The sequence below is a fragment of the Coregonus lavaretus genome (genome assembly GCF_964263955.1).
Source record: "Coregonus lavaretus genome assembly, chromosome: 38".
Classification (NCBI taxonomy): domain Eukaryota; kingdom Metazoa; phylum Chordata; class Actinopteri; order Salmoniformes; family Salmonidae; genus Coregonus; species Coregonus lavaretus.
The window spans coordinates 4,419,744-4,445,414 of NC_140025.1; the positions used below are offsets into that span (position 1 = coordinate 4,419,744).

The 25,671-nt window shown below is 43.4% G+C and overlaps 1 protein-coding gene across 4 annotated transcripts in view; it reads right to left on the minus strand.

Annotated features, from left to right (window-relative positions):
• Positions 1-25,671, minus strand: part of LOC311112342 (nck-associated protein 5-like) — a 162,404-nt gene that overhangs the window by 48,323 nt on the left and 88,410 nt on the right. For all 4 annotated transcript variants that reach the window (XM_084155406.1, XM_084155407.1, XM_084155408.1 and 1 more), the window contains one exon: positions 19,074-19,207. In XM_084155406.1, the coding sequence (XP_084011532.1) occupies positions 19,074-19,207 (134 nt within the window). The remainder of the gene's footprint in view (positions 1-19,073; positions 19,208-25,671) is intronic.

A 25,671-nucleotide genomic window follows, 5' to 3' on the forward strand; every position in this document is an offset into this window, starting at 1 on the left:
GCCAGGGACATAGACAGGGACATAGACAGGGACAAAGCCAAGGACATAGCCAGGGACATAGACAGGGACACAGACAAGGACCTAGCCATGGATGGACAGATGGGTGTGTCATTTGCATTTTAAAATGCCGTTCCTAAGAGTAAAGAGAGCAAAATGACGCAACACCAGATAACTTGATGTTGCACTAAACAGCATTAAGAAACCTACTTGTGTCTAACTGAATTCCCTGTCAGTGTCAGTCACCTTTAAGTGGTGACACTTCTGATCATCCTTTCAACAGTGACAGTCCCCATCTCAACACTATTAACTGTTTAGGCTTAACACACTCTGGAGAAGACAAATCAGCCACGTTTGTTGTTTGTTCTTACAGCTGAGCTCAGTGACATTTTGCCTGTTTTCCCACTGCGGTTTTCACAGCTGAACTGTTGCACGACGGCTAAGCCACGGCTTTAGCCTAGGCAGGTCTGTGCTCTGCCATTGTAGTAGCCACACCATCTGGCAGGCTGAGTTGGAAGCCAGAGAAAAGCTGGCTATAATCAGGCCTAGCTAGCTGACTGACTGACTGACTGACTGATTGATTGATTGACAGGCTGAGTGAGTGGTCAGGTCTATGGCAGATTGCTGTAGCCTGCCGCTTAGTACACTGTCCTTAATCGTTATTGTCAGGGATATGGGGTGTGGGACTAGGACATTGTAGTCAGGCCAGGTCAAGGACTTTGTGACTGAACCAACATGGGGTAACTGACTCATTCAGAGTTTATTGACTTTACATTAGTTGGGTAACAAATATGGCAGAGCTGAAATACAGTGGGATTCAGTCATCCTCATCACAAAGGTACCTGTGTCTACAGCATGACCAGGGTCAGGAGTTTTTTACTGGTCAGATGATGTCGTAAGGTAAACCTCCTGACCCTTACTTTGATCCACTAGATCAGGGGTGTCAAAGTCAAATGGACGGAGGGCCAAATAAAAAATTTAGCTACAAGCCGAGGGCCGGACTGTTCGAATGTTCATTGAAAATTTTTTAAATGACGCATATAGTCTAGTGAACCTAATTGAACCTACTGAAAACCTAACAAATATATTCCAATATGATCAGATAAATAAAGCAATATTTTCTTATGGCTCTGTCAGTAATCTTTAATTTTCAACAGACACAAAAGACAAATTTCCTTTATATAAAAATCCCCATAACATGAACATTAAATGAAAGAAACCGGTATTCAAGGCACCATCAGAAATGTCGGTGCTCTCATCCACAGCCAAGGAATATGCAATGAAATCTTTTCCCTTTTTCACAAGCTGCTCTTTTAGATTGATGGACAACTGGTCTACTCTCTCGGCAATGGTGTTTCTGCTCAGACTCACATTTAAAAAGAGTTGCCTTTTTTCTGGGCAAACTTCGTCACAAACTTTAATCATGCAGTTTTTGATGAAATCCCCCTCCGTAAATGGCCGGGCTGATTTAGCGATCTCTTCTGCCAAAATAAAACTGGCCTTGACAGCAGCCTGGCCTTGTGATTTGGCTTTTTTGAACAGAGCCTGTCGAGATTTGAGGCCTCGTTTTAATTCCTCTGCCTTTTGTAGCCTTTGTTCCATGTCCATATTCTTGTTTTTGTCCGCGTGTTTCGTTTCATAATGTCGTCTCAGATTATACTCTTTCAGTACCGCCACACTTTCTCCACACAGAAGACACACAGGTTTTCCAGCTACCTCCGTGAACATATACTCCGACTCCCACCTTGTTTGAAACCCCCGGTTCTCAGTGTCCACCTTCCGTTTTGCCATTTTTGATGGGTATCTGAAAGTTAATTTTACTGTGATGCTGACGACTGCTGTGCCAATAAATATTGAAATGAAGCAGCCTACTGCTCGGTGCGTCACCGTTGCATTGTGGGAAATGTAGTATTGGTGCGTGTAAAAGATCTGCGGGCTGCCGGCTTGCTGCGGTCTGCGGGCCGGTTCTAATAATAAATCAAGATCATCCCAGGGGCCGTAAAAAACCTTCTCGCGGGCCGGATGTGGCCCGCGGGCCTTGACTCTGACATATGTGCACTAGATGAATAGGAGAGCAAAGGCATTATTTACCCAATATTTACATTGATATTGCATTACAAAGGTCTTTTGTTTTATCCTGCTTTATCAAACAACTTTATTTCACAATTTCATTCTCTCAAGATCTTTCCTTCCCTCAAAAAACACATTCAAATCAAATTCTCCACATTCTCCGCCACATTACCAGACAGACAGAACGTCACTGTGTAGAGAGGTGGAGAGGTAGTGGTCTGACCCCAGTGACCTCCACATGGCTAAGTGACAGGATGATGGGGGCCTTTGATGTTCCTCTCCTCTGGCTGGCCTGTGTTGTGGCTGAGGACTAGGGGCTGTAGGCTGGCGGTCTGACGGCTGCGGCTAGCCAGCACCTGAAAGGGTCTCTTTGTATGTTTTTAATAGGGGCTGATTCAGGGTAGACCCTGAGAGCACACATTGTGCCTCAAAGTCCCCACAAGCACTGCTGGACAAACCCAGGCCCGTTCTGAATCTACAGCCTGGCCAGGAGAGATGGCCAGATAAATTCCCCTGCAGCACACACGCAGCTACACACGGCTTCCAGTGCCGATTGAGGGGAATGACTTCAACATGCATTGGATTCCCCAGACTGTTTGAAGTCACAGGGTCCTGTATGTGCACCATATAAGCAGAGAGAGAGAGAGCAGAGGAGGATAAAGGGACCATGGATATGGATGGAAGCCACTGCAGCATGGTGCCAAAGTCTGACTTCATAATACATGCTGAGCTACAAAGTGCCTGACAACGTACTGTGACTGTCAAAATGCTATTCTATGAATCAGGAATGTCCAGGACTAGTTGTAATGCTATGCTGAATAGCTTCTACCCCCAAGCTATAAGACCGCTAAATAGTTAATTAAATAGTTAACCAATAGCTACCTGGAATATCTGCATACTGTATCTTTTGACTCATCACATACGCTGCTGCTGCTGTTTACTATCTGTCCCTTTATTCCTAGTTATATGTACATATCTAACTCAATTACCTCGTACCCCTGCACATCCACTTGGTACTGGTACCCCGTGTATATAGCCATGTTATCGTTACTCATTGTGGATTTATTCCTCATTATATTCTTTTTATTTTTCCTCTCTGCATTGTTGGGACGGGCCCGTAAGTAAGCATTTCACTGTTAGTCTACACCTGTTGTTAATGAAGCATTGTGACAAATACAATTTGATTTGATTTAATGCTATGACATGTCGTAATGCTATGACAATTCATAAAGCTATGACAAGGCGTAATGCTATGACAAGGCGTAAAGCTATGACAAGGCGTAATGCTATGACAAGGCGTAAAGCTATGACAAGGCGTAATGCTATGACAAGGCGTAATGCTGCAACATTGGCATTCAAAAGCTACATATGAGAGGAAAGCCAAACAAATCTTTCTCAGGTGACTACTAGCCTACACTTTACATATGACACATCTCCTCCCTCAGCACCATACATGACCAAGGTAGATCATCTACACACACAGTGACCTGAACATAACATTTAGTTATATTGTCTCTGTTGTCGTCTTGAAAGGCGGGTTCAAGTTTAGCTCCCATTAATTCTAACCACATTTCTCCCTCCGATTCATCTGGGGGAGCATCACAAATAGGACTGTCTTGGACAATTACCCCTGATAATCACATTTTGATGGTGTACTGATTAGGAATTATATTGTTTTCTGAAGCTATTTAGCAGTATAATTAATGAGGACTTGGGAGGGAGATCCGAGAGGTTGTTTTGAGTGCATAATGCTTTTTAAGTTTTTTTTTTTTAATGGTTTTATATTTAATCGAATAGAGTGAGAATGGTTTAAAAGGTTATGAGAGTTTATTTCATTTATCTCTAATAATAAACATGAATTAAGATCATAACTGTAATCCATCAAGAATTTCAAAACTCCCTCAAGTAGCACATATGCTGTATATTAAGTGTGAATATGATGTCACTTCGATCCAATTGCACAGTCTATGAATTTTTTCTCCCTAACAACTTGAACCATTAACTTTGTCTATGATACTAAATGTAATAACATTGGCATTTAAAATCTGTTGGCAATTTCCTGTTTTTTTTGTGAAACACTTCAATCTTTACGATAGCAACTCTACTTGATGTCAACTCAAACCATTAGAGCTGATAACAATCTTTGTGACAAAAAAGTTGTGAAAGATAACTTTGATTCTACACAACAACAAAAACATAAATCTGTGTCCGAACAGCTCTTACTTAATGTGGTTACAATCTCAGCGGTTGTAAATGACCTTCTATTGAGGACCTCGCTGGAGAAAAGGAAGGAGGAAGGGAAGGATGGAGCTATGGATGGATGGAGGAAAGCAAAGCCTGACTCGTTTGACCCCCAGACTGCACCAGCTGAATTTCAAACACGTTGGCAACAGCCAGGAAGTACAATTAAGTCTCCAATCAATCTCCAGCCCCAGGTATAAGTAACACACACACACACACCGCACACACCCCACATCACTTCAAGTAAAGCCAATGGGGGAAGGAAGCCAGATGTCTGAATGAGCTGAATGAGGTGTGTTTGACAAGCCATCAGAACATCCGGACCATTGATGGACCAAAACGGCCTTTTAGAGGTAGAACACCCTGTGTGGCGGTCTCCCCTGCGTCCTGTGTCTCACATTACTCATGTCTCAGCCGCTTTCAGATGGCCCGAACATTGACACACAGATTTGCAGCTTCCTGCCATTAAAGCCATGAAAACGTTCAACGCCGTCCAGACTTCAAATGGGACGCCATTTTTATCACCTGTCAATGAAAACTAGCAAGCGCTATTCCAGTTGTAGAACGGATACTAGTAAAATTAAACTAGTTCTCAGCGGTACCTCTAACAACGCTTCACGCACAACCAAGGATTTAGCAAAAGAACAACACACACACACACACACACACAGATCTTTAAACGCTCACACTGATCAGATTGCCTCAGAGTCCGACTTACCCCATGTTGCTGAATTTGGGTCCTTTGCGGTTCTTACAAACATCCTTTCTCCTAAACAACGCCACAAACACTGTGCACACTTCCCTAAGCTCCATGGGGACAAGCAGACGGACCAACCAGCCAGCCTGCTCTCAGCCCTCAGCTCTCAGAGTGTCACCGGCTGACCCAGACACAGATCAAAATGTAGGTCCGCTAAAATAGGCCAGTCAAGAATCATACAAGCCTGAGTGCTTTTCCCATCGAACAGACACAGCCAGCATGTTTGGTTGGTCGTCCGTTAGCTGGTCTCTGGTTTGGAATCATGAAGCACACACAACCCGCCGGCCAGTCTAAACCAGTCTTGCTTTCTATGAGGTGGCCCTGTGTCTGCCTTGTGGTGGGTTATTATCCAATCCCAATGCTGTCCCAGTCAGGACCATGGTCTGGTAAGGGAAGTCTGCGGTCCAAAGGGAGGGAGACGTAAAGGGGGAGGGAGGGAGAGGGGGAGGAAAGGGGGAGGGAGGGAAACCCTTTCCCATATGTCTCATGTTAAGCCTGAGCCAGAGGAGGACAGCCCCTGCTGTGTCGACGCTAGGCTGTGGCTAGGCTACGACCAGGGATCAGGTCTGTGGCCACAGGGGGGAGGCCAGGATAGGGATCACCCAGCCTGGGATAAGTGTGAGGGATGAATGGGTGGATGGATGGACAGCAGACATGTGGAGCTTTACTAGCTGCCAGGGATTAGAGAGGCTTTAGGCTGAGTTGAAACCAACACTTTCTATTGCTATGTAAGTCACTGCTGTGTCGTCGTGTCAATACTGTACACAGACAGACAGACAGACTGAAAGACAAACATATGTATTTCTTAGGACACATATCACCATGCTAGAGAAAGAGTGAGACCGTGAGCTCATGGGTTGGATTGATCTACCTGGCTTCTGCAGCCTCTGGGCTCACTGGGGAAAAGCCCTGCTCCAAACTCTCACTCCATCAACACGGTATTAGGAGCTGAGCTCTCCCAAACCCCATTAACCAGGTTTGACAAAGGCACAATTTGAAAAGTCTTAAGCACGAGGGGTCACCATGACTTGATGGATAAATATTATTATCGCCTAATCTTCACCCGGCAGCAGTTCCTGGAAAACTCACCCAAACTATCTGACTCAGCATTCCAAAGTTCCATTTTTCCGGTTAACGACTCTTTTTCGCATTCCCACTAAATCTCTTCCACCTCTGTAAACGCATGTAATTGCCCGGCAGGCCGATAGATTAAGCTAAGCTACTTCTTTATCCTCTTTCAAATTTTTGTTTTGTGTTTTTCGACCAGAATGGGTAATTGTAATTGGGACTCTACCCTGTCCTACCCTAGAGAGCGACCTGAACCCCTAATAAAGCCCTCAGGGTAAATGCTGTTGGGGTCTCTGCACTCGTTCTCTGACCAGGCGATACACATCCAGTTTTGTTTAAAGCGGAAAACGCTGTAAAAGGGCCCTTCATCCCAGTTAGCATGGGGGTAGCATTACAAAGTCCTTAAACCTTAGGACCACTGGCTCTTTCAAGTCAACTTTGACCCCTGACAATGAGACACGCATGACAGGGAGGCAGGGGGACGCCAAAGGGACGAGTGAGACAGTCAGAGGCCAGGCAGGCCAAGGCAGTCATGTCACTTTTTTACAGCCTCCTATTCTTCTGAGAGAGATAACGACTACCTCCTGGATGCTTCCACCATCTTTATTTCATTTGAGGGAAGTAACGTGTCACATAGGGTACAATTCTCACAAACATGCTACGTTTTGTGACCAAAAAGTCACTGCATACACATATGGATAAGGGAAGGCTTGAGTTAATTCCTCTTTAAGACACAATCCTCTTTCTCTCACTCCTCTTTTCCCTCTTTTAGGTGAGGTTGGATTTCGAGCAAATCCATTATGTTTTTTCCACATGTACATCTCTGGCCATAGGAAGCAGTTAGCAGTGAGCTGGGAGCCAAGGGGCCCCATATGAGCAGAGGCCTCTAGCCCTCTGAGGCTCCCGGAGGATCTGAGGTAGGGTTGTGTGTGTGTGTGTGCGTGCGTGCGTGAATGTTAGCATGTGTGGCCCACATGCACCACAGAACATCACTGATGTCCCCAGAGGAGATACTTAGGGAGGATGACAGGATGAATCCCATTACTCCACAGCACAGACAGGAGCACAGCTGTCCCGCAACTACTTCACCTCCCCCCAACCTCCCCCGGCCTGGATGCTCCTCTTGGGGCATGGAGAGGAGAAGGTGGGCTGTGGTCAGGTTCTCTCCCCTCTACACACAACCTATCCCAGCTGAAGTCCTTGTACAGGCTCTTGTATCAGCCTGAATGGACATTCCATCTCATAAGGATCTACTGTGCTTGGCATTGCTGCTATGTAAAGAACTACAGGGTCATTTAAAATTAGATCTGGCTCCCATGTTGAGTTCAAATACAGTACCAGTCAAAGGTTTGAACACATCTACTCATTCCAGGGTTTTTCTTAATTGTTACTATTTTCTACATTGTAGAATAATAGTGAAGACATCAAAACTATGAAATAACACATATGGAATCACGTAGTAACCAAAAAAGTGTTAAACAAAACAAAATATATTTTATATTTGAGATTCTTCAAAGAAGCCACCCTTTGCCTTGATGACAGCTTTGCACACTCTTGCCATTCTCTCAACCAGCTTCATGAGGTAGTCACCTGGAATGCATTTCAATTAACAGGTGTGCATTGTTAAAAGTTAATTTGTGGAATTTGTGGAATTTATATCCTTCTTAATGTGTTTGAGCCAATCAGTTGTGTTGTGACAAGGTAGGGGTGGTATACAGAAGATAGCCCTATTTGGTAAAAGACCAAGTCCATATTATTGCAAGAACAGTTTAAATAAACAAAGAGAAACGACAGTCCATCTCTGTTGCAGAGGATAAGTTCATTAGTTACCAGCCTCAGAAATTGCAGCCCAAATAAGTGCTTCACAGAGTTCAACTAACAGACACATCTCAACATCAACTGTTCAGAAGAGACTGTGTGAATCAGGCCTTCATGGTTGAATTGCTGCAAATAAACCACTACTAAAGGACACCAATAAGAAGAAGAGACTTGCTTGGGCCAAGAAACACAAGCAATGGACATTCGACTGGTGGAAACGTATCCTTTGGTGTGGAGACCAAATTGGAGATTTGTGATTCCAACCGCCGTGTCTTTGTGAGACGCGGGTTGGGTGAACGGATTATCTCTGCATGTGTATTTCCCACCGTAAAGCATGGAGGAGGAGGTGTTATGGTGTGGGGGTGTTTTGCTGGTGACTCTGTTTGTGATTTATTTAGAATTTAACCAGCATGGCTACCACAGCATTCTGCAGCGATACGCCATCCCATCTGGTTTGGACTTAGTGGGACTATCATTTGTTTTTCAACAGGACATTGACCCAACACACCTCCAGGCTGTGTAAGGGCTATTTTACCAAGAAGAAGAGTGATGGAGTGCTGCATCAGATGACCTGGTCTCCACAATCACCCGACCTCAACCCAATTGAGATGGTTTGGGATGAGTTGGACAGCAGAGTGAAGGAAAAGCAGCCAACAAGTGCTCAGCATATGTGGGAACTCCTTCAAGACTGTTGGAAAAGCATTCCAGGTGAAGCTGGTTGAGAGAATGCCAAAAGCGTGCAAAGCTGTCATCAAGGCAAAGGGTGGCTACTTTGAAGAATCTCAAATATAAAATATATTTTGATTTGTTTAACACTTTTTTGGTTACTACATGATTCCATATGTGTTATTTCATAGTTTGAGGTCTTCACTATTATTCTACAATATAGAAAATAGTAAAAAATAAAGAAAAACCCTTGAATGAGTAGGTGTGTCCAAACTTTTGACTGGTACTGTATGTTCATACATGTGTACAGTGGTACCCAGAGACATATATTAAGAGATGTCGGACAGGTTTCAGAGCGGACGCCATGTTAGCGCCTTTATTCTCGACATTTTGATGAGGTAACGATAGGAGAGCGCCTCTGAAAATTCCCTATGAAATGACCCGCTGTAAACAAGCAGAACAGATCAGCGAATTGAACAGACGTTTTTATTTATCAGCATTCGGGATAATGTGTATCCAAGTCGGTACTGTGGACATCTTGATAGGTTTTGAAAACTATCCGAAATCAACAGCACGAAGCAGAAGCGTCAATTATCACTTTAGCGACGGCTATAGAGGACAAAGTGGCGCCCTCGGAACATTCAGACAGAAACCTCATTGGCCCAACTCTTTAAATAAATGACTTTGGTAGTGGCTATTCAGGCATAAGTGTCTCTATGCGTTGACCATAAATGTCAGTATATGTGCCTGATCATGTGTGGATAGGTGTTCATATTACGCCATAGACAGTTGCTGTGTGTTGGCTGCCTGCCTGCCTGCCTGTGTATGTAACTGCCTCAGACGGTGCCACCGCCACCAGATCCATACAGCTTCCATAAGGTCACTGCATATTCCATGTCACTGTGCCACAGGCAGTCTACTGGTCTGCAGCCTACCAGTGGCAAGACAGGAAAGCCTTGATCATGTGTGAACCAACGGATGCCCTACTTTCACACAGGCTTGTAATCTGATCTCATTTAGTACGCCTGTAAAAGATCATCATAACCAGCATGTTTAATCCATAGCGGAAGTGAATTAGTGTGTGTGTGTGTGTGAGAATGTGAGTGTGTGTGCGTGTGAGTGATCTCCCCTCAAACTAACTACACTGGCACCACTATACAGTAATGACAGACAGACTGTTACATCTGAATAACCTCTCCAAGTTGATCAGCCTCTGAAATTAAATTACATTTCAAAACTTCCCCTAATCCCCCTAAATAAACTCAATCATTCCAATTCCCTGACTACATTGGAACTCCTCTAACTCGGTTAATTGCGGCACAAGGGAGGGAGGGGAGAAATGTAAAATCATCAACAAACAAACCCTCTAGTAAAGTGGGTTGTTTAAATATAGAACTGACACTTATTATCAGGCTAACCGTCTCCCATCCCTCGCTAATGTGTCTGATGCTGTGAGTGGAACAGCAGTCTGATGGCTGTGAGTGGAACAGCAGTCTGATGTCTGTGAGTGGAACAGCAGTCTGATGGCTGTGAGTGGAACAGCAAAGTCTGATGGCTGTGAGTGGAACAGCAGTCTGTAGTCCCCTGTAGCTCAGTTGGTAGAGCATGGCGCTTGCAACGCCAGGGTTGTGGGTTCGTTTCCCACGGGGGGCCAGTATGAAAATGTATGCACTCACTAACTGTAAGTCGCTCTGGATAAGAGCGTCTGCTAAATGACTAAAATGTGAGTGGAACAGCCGTCTGATGCTGTGATTGGAACAGCAGAGTCTGATGGCTGTGAGTGGAACAGCAGTCTGATGCTGTGAGTGGAACAGCAGTCTGATGGTTGTGTGTGGAACAGCAGTCTGATGGCTGTGTGTGGAACAGCAAAGTAGCTTCAAAGAATAGCAAATGATAATTTCTTTCCTCAAGACGCCACCAGATGTGCGGGATGTGAAACAGCGCCCCGATTCATCCAAATCAACTCCGCAGCTGCTCTGACCGTGGGGCCCTGTTTGAAATGAAACACTTTGGGGCTGGTATGGGTGTTAGATTAGCCTAAAAGGGCATTGATCTCTGAACATGAGTGCATACACACGCAATCACCGAGCTCATTGGGAACCAGGGGAATGTGTGTTTTAGCAAGCTAGCTGTGGCGGTGGGCCGGGTGATAACTCGCTGGTACAGCTGTGGGCCGGAACACGCTAACACGCTAACGAGGTAAGCACATGACCATAGTCTGTAGTGTTTTTATAGCCTGACCCTATGTTCTCTCCTCTCCTCTCCTCCCTTCCCCTCTCTCAGACCGTGGTAATAGTGGGGGCCAGGCATGAAACCAAGCATGACTCTCCAAACAACATGTCTTGACTTGAACGTCCAACCACTCATTCCTGCCTGTTTACATCATCCCCCCCCCCCCCCCCCCCCCCGTGCAGACAGAATACTCCACAGAGTTGTAAATCTAGACCTAGAGTCATCATCTGCTGTTGTTATTAGTACTCACAAGCCTGTAGTCCATACGTCTCCCATATCCTGACAAGGAAAAAAACTTGTGGAGACAAAGCTGATTCAAAGTCAAGAAGGAGAGCGTAGGTAAGTGTCTTGGAGTTAGCCCATTGATTAGCCAGCATATTATTGCAGGTGGCCATGACCTTATACACAAAATATAGGCTTTAGTATGCAGGTTTAACAGTTCTCCAGCATGCTACCGAGTTCTCCAGAGTTTTCAAACTTCTGTCTCCATAAAGGCAGACAAGTGTTGAAGACAAATAGAGACAGTGAGAAGCAAAGAGAGCCTGGATCTTTCATTACCTGAAAACTGCTTCCCTCATCTTCAGGCTAAACCCTAAGTGGAAGCCTTTGATGGGGGGCCCCAGTGGCCCCCGGGTCCCCCGGGTCCCTGCCTGTCCACAGGACATGCTGTCGACTGTAAGGAGGAGGGAGGGGTGGAGGAGGGCTAGACTGCTGGGGGTGATGTGGCTCAGGCTTGGCTCTCCTTACAATCCAGTCCGGTCAACTTCTACTAAAGTCCACACGCCACCTTCTTCCACCTCCATCTTCACGCTACTTGTCTATGTCACTCTGCTCCTAACTAGACAAACGTCAGCCCTCGAGAAGTTGAGAGGGCTCCTGTTAGTTGGTTTCCCGTTGTCCTCTGTCCTCTCTCTGCAGTGTCTGGCCCCTGTGTGTGTAAATAACCTACAGGGTGGGCTGTGTGGGCTTCTACTAATCCTTGGGTTTTAATGACGAGCAAGCTGGAGCTAGCTCCCTGAGGGCTGACCCAAGTCAGGGGCCGACCATGTGACCTTCCTGCTGGGGTCTCCTCCCCTTTAATGCTCAGCTGGATAAGGGATGGGGGAGGGTGTGTGTGTGTGTGTGTGTGTGTGTTGGGGGGGGGGGGGTCGAGTGTGTGAGTGACCAGTCCCTTAAGGAATGCAGACCTGCTGATCTGAGGACAGACATGAATACAAAGGAAAACACTAAACTGGGAACCGAGACTATGACGTCTTTTTGTGTACAAAATGGAGAAGAAAGCCAGACGACCCACTACTGAATGATTGTTTCGATCAGGTTCTTGCCCTTACATTCACCTCCAGAAAAGAAAGCACCGAGGCACATCAGGAAGCACACACATATGCCCGCTGGGGCTAGTAAGAAGCTGTGCTTCCCTGGGGTTCGTCTGGCTCCACTCTTAGGCATTCTCTGATGTGTGTGTTTTCTCTATTCCCTGATCAGAGAGAAGGAAGGAGGGAGACAGCGAGGTGCTATGGATCTAACAAGGAGCTCATTAACATAACTCTCTCATATCATCACAGAACACCTTGGTCTTCCAAAACTGGAGATTGGAAAGCAACCTGGTTTCAGAGCATTTCGTATAAATCTGTACGTAAATATGTGACACTCCAGTTAGAATGATATGTTACGTTTCGTATGGTATGTATTAATTTGTGGATGTCCATCACTCATTTCGTATGATATGTCACGAATTACAATTCATATTATATATTATGAATTTGCAAAACGTACAATATGTTACGAATTTGCAAAACCTATGATATGTTACGAATTCTAACTAGGTGGCTAACGTTAGCTAGGCTAGGGGTTTGGGTTAGGGGTTAGGGTTAAGGTTAGGGTTAAGTTTAGGAGTTAGGTTTAGGGTTAAGGTTAGGGGAAGGGTTAGCTAACATGCTAAGTAGTTGCAAAGTAGCTAAAAAGTAGTAAGTAGTTGAAAAGTTGGTAATTAGATAAAATGCTAGTTGTCCGTGAGGATATTCAAACTCGCAACCTTTGGGTTGCTAGACGTTCGCATTATACGTCTATCTATCCACCCCGATCAACCACCCTACTTTTATTTTTGTCTTAAGTGACCATACCAAACGTAACATTTCATACTAATTTGAGTGTACCAGTTTTACATTTACTATGTTACGTCTAGTCTATGAGACCAGGCTGTGGAAAGACAAAACTAAAACAGACACTCTAATAACTTCACAAAATATGGTGTCCTGTTAAGGAAGTTCTACTGAAAAAATATGGTTTTGTTACATATAGCCACACATAACATATTAACGCAATTCCTTCCAGTTCTCTGCTGCCAATGACTGGAACAAATTGCAAAAATCTCTGAAGCTGGAGACACTTATCTCCCTCACTAACTTTAAGCATCAGTTGTCAGAGCACCTTACCGATCACTGCACCTGTACACAGCCCATCTGAAATTAGCCCGCCCAACTACCTCATCCTTATATTGTTATTTATTTTGCTCATTTGTACCCCAGTATCTCTATTTGCACATCATCTCTTGCACATCATTCCAGTGTTAATACTAAATTGTAATTATTTTGCACTATAGCCTATTTTATTGCCTTACCTCCATAACTTGCTAAATTTGCACACTGTATATTAATTGTATTTCTGTTGTATTTTTGACTTTGTTTTGTTTTACCCCATATGTAACTCTGTGTTGTTGTTTTTATCGCACTGCTTTGCTTTATCTTGGCCAGGTCGCAGTTGTAAATGATAAGCCCTATAAGACAGGCCCATAAAGGCTCATTATTCCTGCAGGCTATAAAAGTGTTACCAAAATGTTGATATGTGTTTGTGGTATTTTATCTTTATCCTATTTGGAGTGGTCATTAATAATATGTTTCATGACTGAAAGTTAGAGGTCCTACTCTAACCTTATTTCAATGCACTATCATCATTCATTGTCTTCATTAACGATACTCAAAGTAATTGTTGCCATGGGTCAAGTAGATTCCAGTCTATTTAAGGGTGTTTTCAGATACTGTATAGTCCTCTTTAAAATAACCGATCTTGGTCCACTTTAAAGTTAACTCTGGGGTCAAAAAAATGCCCTTGCCTTTGAATGAGGACTCAACTCTTTTGCCAATTCACATCACATATTTTGTGGCCTGAGTCCTCTTTGCATTCACATTGCTATGTTTAGAAAGGAACTAATATTTTTTCCCAACATTCACTCAAGGTTCTCTGGGTTTTTACGAAGTGCAGGACAAGCGATTCCATCCGAACGTGTTATCAGACAGCTAGATATACCTACTCACATTTTGGAAGCTAATAGACTGCATTTATTTAAAAGATGAGACATAATAATAATGATCAGAAGATAATATTACAGATGAAGAAGAATAACTGCATATTAAATAATGCTGTAATTGAAAATTGTACATCCAATGCCCCTTTAAGAGCTAGCATTGATTCACCAGATATGTTGTTGTCTTCCTACACTATTCAAGCCCCACAATCGAATAAACAGTTTACGAGGTGCTTAGCCTATAGATTACATATTGCAAACAAATAATCTGGACATCGTGTCAGTACGAAACTCCACACACATTTTCTTATGTCTGAGCATCGCTAATCAATATCCAAAAACAGCACGTTTTATCTGCGAACCTGCACGTCATCATCATCTCTCTTTCGTGGCACCAATGTGAGGGGCTATGTCAGAGGAAACGGTTTTGCAGTAGTCTAGTGTGTGGTACCAGAATAATGAGAAGTGAACCTGGGGAGCTTTGTGTTCACACTGCCCTAAAAAAGGTAACCGGCCAGCGGAATTCAAGCAAACCGAACTCAGACCACCTCCTTCGCTTCAGCGGCACTTTTGAGGGGTCTGAGTTCCTTTGGAGTGTTCACACTGCACATAAAAATTCTGCAAACCGCACTGAGTTCATAAAAATTGTCTCAAAGGGACCAAGTGTGAAAACACCCTAAGAGATTGGATGTCAACCTCCATAATTCCTGGATATTATCTATGAGGACACTTTCTGGAATGAGGCTATTCTCTTCTGATGCGAAATGAATGGTAGGCTATGTCTGCGTCCCAAATGGCACCGTATTCCCTATATAGTGCACTACTTTTGACCAGAGCCTATAGGGCTCTAGTCAAAAGTAATGCACTATGTAGGGAATAGGGTGCCATTTGGGACGTAGATGATATGTTGCCTAGATGTCTGCAGGGCACATAGGTTATATCCTTGACAACCAAAGAAACAGGTACAATGGATGGTTATTTCACTGGAGAATCAGATTTGAGTGGGATTGCAAGTAATAATGCAGGTAACAATATAATAATGAAATAATGCCACTTTTGGATGGCACAATATGCTCACTCATCCTGAACTAAGCACTACACACAGTGTGTGTGTGTGTGTGTGTATCAGTGATTTAAGAGTGCAGAGCTGGCATTATCAAGTGGGTCAAAGGTTCAGGCTGAAGACAGTGTGGGCAGCCTGCTGACTGACTGGTTTTCTGGCTGGTAAGCTCTTAATTAAAGTGACCACACAGATGTCCCATCTGCCACTGGGACCACCATCACACATTACTGGCTCCCATCTAAACATGATAATCCAATGAGAGGCCAGGTACACAAACACACACACATGCAGGGATACACGCAAATCACACACATACACTCGCAGGGACACATGCACACACTTGCAATCATGCATATATGCACACACATGGACTCAATAAACACACAAGCACACACACACACACCCAAACCCATGCACACAGCCAGACACTCCAACATACAAAAACAAACATTATGAATTAAGTCTCTCTAAACCCGGTTAGCTCCTCTATGTATGTCACTGCAGGGAACCTTCATTTAATAGGCTCTGAAAGGTACAGAAACAAGAGCAATACAATGATAGAGAAACACATTTCTACCAATGCCTGTTGAAATAACGACCATCCACCACCACTGACAATGAGCAATACAGGGGGAATTACACCAGTTGATCAATTCCAAGCACTTTATCTCCTATAGCATTCAGTGTGGTGGGAAGGTCTCTTATTGCTGAGCACTTTAAGGACATAATGGAATCTTCGTCTACATTGTTCTTACACAATCTAGGGGCCGAGTAGGCATGCAGTCATCCACAGGAGTCACAGCCAATAAGAACAATCTGTCTGGAGACAGGCAACCGCCCGGCGACGGAAGCATCTGTCACAAAGGGACTAGAGCAGGACCCAATCACAGATAAGCCTAATATATTTTTCCCCTACACACACACATGCACACCCAATCTCGCCCGCCTCACTTATTCGGCTACGGAACGTCGGGCGTCGTTATGCTAGCGCTATCAGCTGATTCATCGGTCCACGCCGGTGATAGCTCAGAATATAAACAGATCTGAGATCAGTCTGGAGTCTGGATGATGTGACAAAAGACATAATAAGGATATGGCTGGTTGAGTCAGACACTGCTTGGGGATCAGACTGATGGCAGGCATAACAGAGGCAGTCACAGAGGCAGTCAGGGAAGGGTGATATGAATAGGGACAGAGACGGGAGACAGGCACTTATGTAAACATAATACGATGTCTCCCCCGCTCACTGACTTATATTCGATTTCTGTGTTGAATGATCTGTCCCTGATTCCTCAGGCATTATTCCATATGGGGGGAACAGCTAGCTACTATACAGATACACAATAGCACGTCGAGCTGACTGTGTTGTCTGTGCTGACTGCAAAATCTAATCCAAACTGTACGCCCACATGGATAAATGAATTCTGCTACAGAATGAATATGTTGATGGATACACATATAGATATACGGTGACAGGATGCCACAGCCGAAGGCTGAACATTTAGAGTTGTGGGGCAAGAGAAAATGGGTATATTGACTTGTGGGCTGGAATGACAATGGAGGCATGCTGATTGTTTAACCAGTCCTACAGATTGTTACTAGTCCATTAAGGTTGACTGATTGATTGCTTCTGTGGACAGGTGTCTTTTATACAGGTAACAAACTGAGATTAGGAGCACTCCCTTTAAGAGTGTGCTCCTAATCTCAGCTCGTTATCTGTATAAAAGACACCTGGGAGCCAGAAATCTTTCTAATTGAGAGGGGGTCAAATACTTGTTTCCCTCATTAAAATGCAAATCAATTTATAACATTTTTGACATGCGTTTTTCTGGATTTTTTTGTTGTTATTCTGTCTCTCACTGTTCAAATAAACCTACCATTAAAATGATAGACTGATCATTTCTTTGTCAGTGGGCAAACGTACAAAATCAGCAGGGGATCAAATACTTTTTTCCCTCACTGTAGAATCATGCCGTGTAACCATTGGGTTATAAGTTAATGAACATTTCATTGATGTGCATTGCAGTGTGCAGAGTTAGCCATCAAAGCTGTTGTGAATGCGGTTGAGTGAAGCTGGTGAGTTACCATAATAGCCACTACACTGTAACAAATCTGACATTCCTTGGAGCCATGGGTGCGAATCCCACTTCTGACACCATTGTTGCGATTCGGGGGGGGGGGGGTGCTTGAACTCCGGTCGCCTTGACCAAGGGCAGTGACCGCAACCACTGGCCCAACAAGCCCACTTGGGACAGCAGTTTACAGTCTTAAGAACGTCAGATTTCTTACAATACTAATACAAAACTTAGAGAAGAAACACTAATACCATTGTTGGACTAATACCATAGTTGGATTTATACCATAGTTGGACTAACCCCATAGTTAAACACTAGATGACAACAATGAGTATGATGACCCACCACATTTAGAGGTCATTCTGCCCAACTAACTCCAGACAACTAACTGCAGTACAATGTCAGACTATTTTAATATGACAGATTTTCTCACCAAATTTAAAATGGGAAGATAAGCGCTCATTATAAAACTCCACGGGTTATTCTCGTAAGGCGGTGCATTGAATGACTATCTCCTAATTATGACATAAGTTCCGAGCTGAGTGGTGCTGAGTGGTGAATTATTTTACTTACTGTCACACCTCAATGAGCCTGTAGTAAGATGAGAATTACCTTTTAGTAAGGGGAAAATGACCTTATAGTAAGAGGAAAATGGACTCTCAAAGCGGTAGTCATTCTTCGCGGTCAGAGAACTGACAAAGACTTCATCCTTCCTTCATTTTAAATGTTGGAGAGATAAAAATGTGTCTTTCAATACAGTCAAGGTTGACTGATGAAGTGATGCACCAAGAGACGGGTCTATATTCTCCAATTAAGTGGAGAAAGGTAAGAGAGATGCGATAAAGATTTCTCAACACAAAAGATTTAAAACAGAGATGGCTAATGAACCAAAAACAGAGTAATTTTTTGGGGTGTAAAAGAAAATTGGCCCCTAGCTTGAAACCTGTGGCAAAGTCTGTTGGATCAAAGTCTTTGGCATTACTTCATTGGGTACGGCAGTGCACTCTGATGGTAGCATACACATTTACATTTACGTCATTTAGCAGACGCTCTTATCCAGAGCGACTTACATTATTATTATTATTTTTCATACCCCCTGTGGGGATACACAGAATGTATCTAGGCCTATATAGGTTGTGTCTGACCTGTGTCATGTTACAGTGGTGGAGTAAGCTGGTGGAGCCTACTGGTCTGTTGTCATGGAAACGTTGCCATGGTGCGTGGGACAGGCGGTGTGTGTGTGCATGTCTTTTTTATTTTGTATTCTTTTTTGGGGGGGGTGTTTAACCCCCCTTTTTCTCCCCAATTTTGTGGTATCCAATTGATAGTTACAGTCTCGTCCCATTGCTGCAACTCCCGTACGGACACTGGAGAGGCGAAGGTCGAGAGTCGTGCATCCTCCGAAACACAACCCAAAGGAACCGCACTGCTTCTTGACACAGTGCCCGCTTAACCAGGAAGCCAGCCGCATCAATGTGCCGGAGGAAACGCCGTACACCTGGCGACCGAGTCAGCGTGCACTGCGCCCGGCCCGCCACATGAGTCGCTAGTGCGCGATGGGACAAGAACATCCCTGCCGGCCAAATCCTCCCCTACCCTGGACGGCGCTGGGCCAATTGCGCGCCGCCCCATGGGTCTCCCGGTCGCGGCCGGCTGCAACAGAACCTGGACTCGAACCAGGATCTCTAGTGGCACAGCTAGCACTGCGATGTGTGTGCATGTCAGTGTCAGTGTCAATGTATGTGTGTGTGTCTGTGTGTGTGTGTGTGTGTGTGTGTGTGTTACCTGGAGAAGTGCTGCTGTAGCGAAACCATCTGCACTCGGCCCAGCTCCGACTCGTCCGTCACCTCCCGAAGCCGCTTCTCGCTGTCCAATCGCATGCGTCGCTCTTCCTCTAGCACGTGAATCAGCTTTTGTCGCTGTGGGAAAAAGGACAGAGTCAGGTTAGCTGCTGAATGTCAACAAAACAGCTAAAGGTAAAAGGTGTTGTTCCCAGCCAACACAGGTAGAGAGAGAGAAAAGCCACCAGCAACATAGGCCAAAGCACAGTCTGTGACTATCTCCATGTCACAAATATCTATTTCATAATATCTATTTCATAATATCTATGTCATAATATCTATTTCATAATATCTATGTCATAATATCTATTTCATAACATCTATTTCAGCAGTGCATTTGTAATTTTACAGTTCAGGAGAACCATACCATGTTTCTAACTAGACCTCCTAAAGCCATCCCAGTTGCCATGGCACAACATTGATACCCAGTGTAATGCAGCACCCTGCACTGTAATAAAAAAAGGATGTTGATTCAAATGTACAATTGTAAGGCAACCAGCTGCAATAGGATTGTGAGTTTGCTTTAAAATAAAATGAAGTTGAGCAAACTCACAATCCTATTGCAGCTGTGGTAATAAGTTAAATATTGAACCCTGCTGACCTAACCCTGATACACAATCCTTGTCTCAATTGTATCAAGGCCTACAAATCTTTCTTTAACCTGTCTCCTCCCCTTCATCTACACCTATTGAAGTGGATTTAACAAGTGACATCAATAAGGGATCATAGTTTCACCTGGATTCTCCTGGTCAGTCTATGTCATGGAAAGAGCAGGTGTCCTTAATGTATTGTACACTCAGTGTAAGTTAAAGCTTAAACCATGCTGCCAGAATCACAGTGGAAAACAACTGCACTAATGCTGGATTTGTCTTCACTAAACATGGTTTTAAAAGACTCCACTGCAGGCTCACTGCTGAAAGATGATGAACTTTAGCTATAGAGACTCTAAAAGCAGAAAAGCTTCTGAACATCCAATTTTTTTCTATGACCCTAATTGGAGCATGCACTGTGTCCTGAAGCCTCAGAAGTTACTCCAAATCAAAAAATGTCCTCGGTTCAGATTCTACACTTCAAAGGCCATGCGGCCTGCCTTCCTGTCTGACCATCTCAAGGAAGAAGTTTCAAGTCAAAGATAATGTTGGGGTTCTGTGGTAAAGTTTCGAGGGGCCAAACACTGCGTGCTTTACATCTAAACTTCCACAAGCTGGTTGAGTTTGGGGATTTCACTTGAAGATACTGTAAAACTGAAGACATGATATGGAGAAAGTTAGTGCACTAACTCTCCTATAATCTGTCTCCATATGGCGAAATCCACCAAGTTACAGTATGTGACAGATGTAACCAGGGGCGCAACTTTGATTTTGGAAGTGGGGGGGGGATATAATAATTATTATTTTTAAAGATTTTTCAGTCGGATAAACAATCCAAACAGCCTAACCGACCGCTCGGAGGCGTCCACATGGTCCTAAAGCACAACGTTGCCTCGTTTTGTATCACATTCCAATGATAAAACTGGGGGGAGGCAAAAATGCAATTTCAGAATGTGGGGGGGACATGTCCCCAACCGTTCCCAGTGAAAGTTGCACCCCTGGATGTAACTATTGATCACTGCATGCTGGGTAAGCCTCTTAGCCGTACAGTAGGTTAAACCACTAAACCATCTCCCTCTGTCTATGGTGTAACAAGCTTATTGCCAAAAGATAAGGTTGTTTACTTATGGTTAGAAAAAGAGAGGCCTTGACACTGTGTTGAACACAATAATGGTACAAAGTGAAAGGAACACTGCCACTACCTCACTCTCCAACTAATGTGCCTGAATTGAGGAGCAAACGGAAGTGAAGAGGAAATTTGACATATCCTCCTCATGTCCGACAAGAGTGGCGGAATTTCCTCTTCACTTGAACACAATAACATACAGTACAATACTAGGGTCTGTGATCATTGCAAAGGAAAATCGTGCCTCGAATAATGCAGATACTGATATCCGTTCTTTACAGTATGTTTAATGGACATACCTTGATATGTCTCATTCACAGTGATGGCTATAGTTATAGGGGATGCCTCGAAAGAAAGGAAGGAAGGAAAAGGGGATACCAAGTCAGTTGCACAACTGAATGCATTCAACCAAAATGTGTCTTCCGCATTTAACCCAACCCCTCTGACTCAGAGAGGTGCGGGGGCTGCCTTAATCGGACGTCATCAGCGCCCGGGAGCAGTCGTTCTTGGGGGTTAACTGCCTTGCTCAAGGGCAGAATGGCAGATTCTTTCCACCTTGATGGCTCGGGGATTCAAACCAGCAACTTTTTGGTTTACTGGCCCAACCGCTAGGCTACCTGCCTCCTACACAGTATATAGCCACCAAGGCCATGGGTAGCTGACCATGGCTGTCTTACTATAGAGGGTGTAATGCACATTTCATCATAGGTGTCATTCACAGTGAACATTGTAGTGGATGCTTCAACATAGACTGCAAGACCATGGGAAGTTGACTATATATATGGATGTCTTAATATATCTTACTATATGTCTTACTATATGGATGTCTTACTATATGGATGTCTTACTACAGTGGCAAGAAAAAGTATGTGGAATTACATGGATATCTGCATAAATTGGTCATGAAATTTGATCTGATCTTCATCTAAGTCACAACAATTAACTAATAACACACAAATTATTGTATTTTTCTTGTCTATATTGAATACATCATTTAAACATTCACAGTGTAGGTTGGAAAAAGTATGTGAACCCCTAGGCTAATGACTTCTCCAGAAGCTAATTGGAGTCCAGAGTCAGCTAACCTGGAGTCCATTCAATGAGACGAGATTGGAGATGTTGGTTAGAGCTGCCCTGCCCTATAAAAAACACTCACAAAATGTGAGTTTGCTATTCACAAAAAGCATTGCCTGATGTGAACCATGCCTCGAACAAAAGAGATCTCAGGAGACCAAAGATTAAAGAATTGTATACTTCCATAAAGTTGGAAATGGTTACAAAATCATCTCTAAAAGCCTTGATGTTCATCAGTCCACGGTAAGACAAATTGTCTATAAATGGAGAAAGTTCAGCACTGTTGCTACTCTCCCTAGGAGTGGCCATTCTGCAAAGATGACTGCAAGAGCACAACGCAAAATGCTCAATGAGGTTAAGAAGAATCCTAGAGTGTCAGTTAAAGACTTACAGAAATCTCTGGAACATGCTAACATCTCTGTTGACGAGTCTACGATACGTAAAACACTAAACAAGAATGGTGTTCATGGGAGGACACCACGGAAGAAACCACTGCTGTCCAAAAAAAACATTGCTGCACGTCTGAAGTTCGCAAAAGGGCACCTAGATGTTCCACAGCGCTACTGGCAAAATATACTAAAGTTGAGTTGTTTGGAAGGAACACACAACACTATGTGTGTGGAAAAAAAGGGACTGCACACCAACATCATAACCTCATCCCAACTGTAAAGTATGGTGGAGGGAGCCTGGACAGCTTGCTATCATCGATGGAAAAATAAATTCCCAAGTTTATCAAGACATTTTGCAGGAGAATGTAAGGCTATCTGTCCGCCAATTGAAGCTCAACAGAAGTTGGGTCCTGACCTCAACCCGATTGAGATGCTGTGGCATGACCTCAAGAGAGCGGTTCACACCAGACATCCCAAGAATATTGCTGAATTGAAACAGTTTTGTAAAGAGGAATGGTCCAAAATTCCTCCTGACCGTTGTGCAGGTCTGATCCGCAACTACAGGAAACGTTTGGTTGAGGTTATCGCTGCCAAAGGAGGGTCAACCAGTTATTAAATCCAAGGGTTCACATACTTTTCCCACCATGCACTGTGAATGTTTACACGGTGTGTTCAATAAAGACATGAAAACGTATAATTGTTTGTGTGTTATTAGTTTAAGCAGACTGGGTTTGTCTATTCTTGTGACTTAGATGAAGATCAGTTCAAATTTTATGACCAATTTATGCAGAAATACAGGTAATTCCAAAGGGTTCACATATTTTTTTCTTGCCAATGTATATGGATGTCTTACTATATGGATGTCTTATAAAAGCACATGAGTCTCCTGACTTCCTTCCGTTCTCTGTGCTATTGACCTCAACAAGGTCAGTTAGAGACAGCATCTGAATAGAAACACTAAAAGGTGCTTAAAAATACATACTTCCCCACGCATTGGTAGGCCATTACATATAAAGTGCTGAGTCACTGTAATTGAGTGAATAACCTTGTCCAAAATCAACTAGTTCAACACTCCATGACGCATACAGCCTCAGAGCAAAGTATGGCATTTCCTTCACCCCTCTGTTAAAAAATATATAGGTATAAAATATTTACCTTCATGGCTATTAAGTATAAAGCATGAGTTCAATTGAAAAAGTAATAATGAACAATCATTATTATGTTATTTCTGAAATATGCAACACTACCAAGATCTTGTACATTTGGTTGTCCATTGCATGGTAGCAAGAGGGAATTCAAAGCAGACAATTTCACAGAAAAGCACTGCACTGCACTGCCATCTAGTGGCAGTAGAACAACACACTTGTTCAAGCGAATCAAATCAAATCAAATTGTATTTGCCACATGCGCCGAATACAACAAGTGTAGACCTTACAGTGAAATGCTTACTTACAAGCCCTTAACCAACAATGCAGTTTTAAGAAGAAAAAAAAGGGTTAAGTAAAAAATAATGAAAGAGCACTAGATTGCAGGAGAGGAACTAACCAAGGAGCCTACTGTAGCACGAACCAGGGCACTTACCACATGAATGACACATTTCAAACCTCCATATATACTATGGAGGCCTTAATATAGCAACTCTGTATTAATCTCAAATCAACCTACCTATATAACTGTATATCAAATCAACCCCTATACCCTACCAATAGACACTACTACCCTACCCCTACTTACTGCTGACTAAACTGTGTGAGTCCCAAATCAACCCCTATACCCTACCCCTAGACACTACTAATGGTTAGTGTGAATACCAAATAAACCCCTATACCCTACCCATAGACACCATTACCCTACTCGTAGACACTATATCTGAAACCCTACTTCTTCAAAGAGTATCTTAAATAATCCCACAGCACCCCTCCTCGCACCACCTCCTCCCCCTCCCCCCAAAAGTCAAACTGAATGGAAAAAGTGCCCCACACTACCGCAACACCACAATCAGGGCAGTTTCCAGACAAACAAATAATAATAAATGAAATACAAAACAAAACATTTTTTTCCCAAAGGGGGAAACCTCTTGGCTCCTTTAGTTGTGAGCCCAGTGTGTTAGAGTTGAAGCCGTCCAATAAACAACCATGTTTCACTCTAACTCTGTGATTTGGCCCAAGTTCTTCCCAACAGAGGTTTTCATTGGCTGAAGCAGTTGAGCAGACCACATTAAACCCTATTCAGCACTAAAACCAGCCCAAGCTCTTCAACACGACCGTAAATCCAGGGCTACTATGTGGAGTGGCTTTTACGCACCAGGGAGCCTCTCCATCACACGTAATGGATCCCGTAAATAACACACCACGACAGGAACATAAACCCAGTGTCACAAGACTGGTGCCAAGTTAGAGCTGCACCTAGCTACAACCTGGACCAAACCCAAACAAGTTCCTTTACCACGACTAGTTAGACCGGAGTTGAACAACTGGACATGAGTTTAAGTAATCGTTTTAGAAACTTTAGTGACCTTTTTGGAAACTAGACCGTTTCTCTTTCAGAAGAGGATGGGTTTTCTGTCATAAAATGACATAACTCGAACATAAACAGGTTTAAACACAGGCACAGTGTAAAAAACAATAACATCTCATCAGAAAATCAAAGGTAAATTGCGGTATTTTGATTTCATATTTAAGGTATTCAAGGAACTAAACAATTTACAAAACATATTATACTGGACTTATTGCAACTTAAATTACTTTATATAAAAAATGCGTCGACCGATTGTTCAAATACCCACACTAATTGCCTCAAGATGATTACTGTATGTGAATATCACCTCTATACGCAAAGGTCCAATTTGCCTCAAACATAACTGCAAATGACATTGTTCAGTAATTTGGCCTGTGTTCCTACAATTGTCCATTGTCCCTGGCTTTTGTTAACCACATCTCCTTAAAAACACACCAGGCACAACACCCTGTGCAATAAAAAACTATGCCTGCACCCCAAATGGCACCCTATTCCCTACATACTGCTTGATAATCTCCCTAAGGGCCCTGGTCAAAAGTAGTGCACTACATAGGGAATAGGGTGCCATTTGGAACGAAGCCTACGTCTGCATACTAAGCCTTGCCAATAGCTTAAATAACAACACACTTATAACAGCATACATTGTATTAAAAGCAGTCTTCTGCTTTTGTTCAATTTATAATTTCTGCCATTTAACTGGGCCCAGAACCGTTAAATCCAACTTTAAGATATCTTTACATTGCCAGAAAATCCTAGCGAGACATTACACTATTTCACAGCTGAAGTATTTACTGTCCACAGACTTTATATGCATATGGAAATTGGCCTTGCCCAGTGATAGCAAGC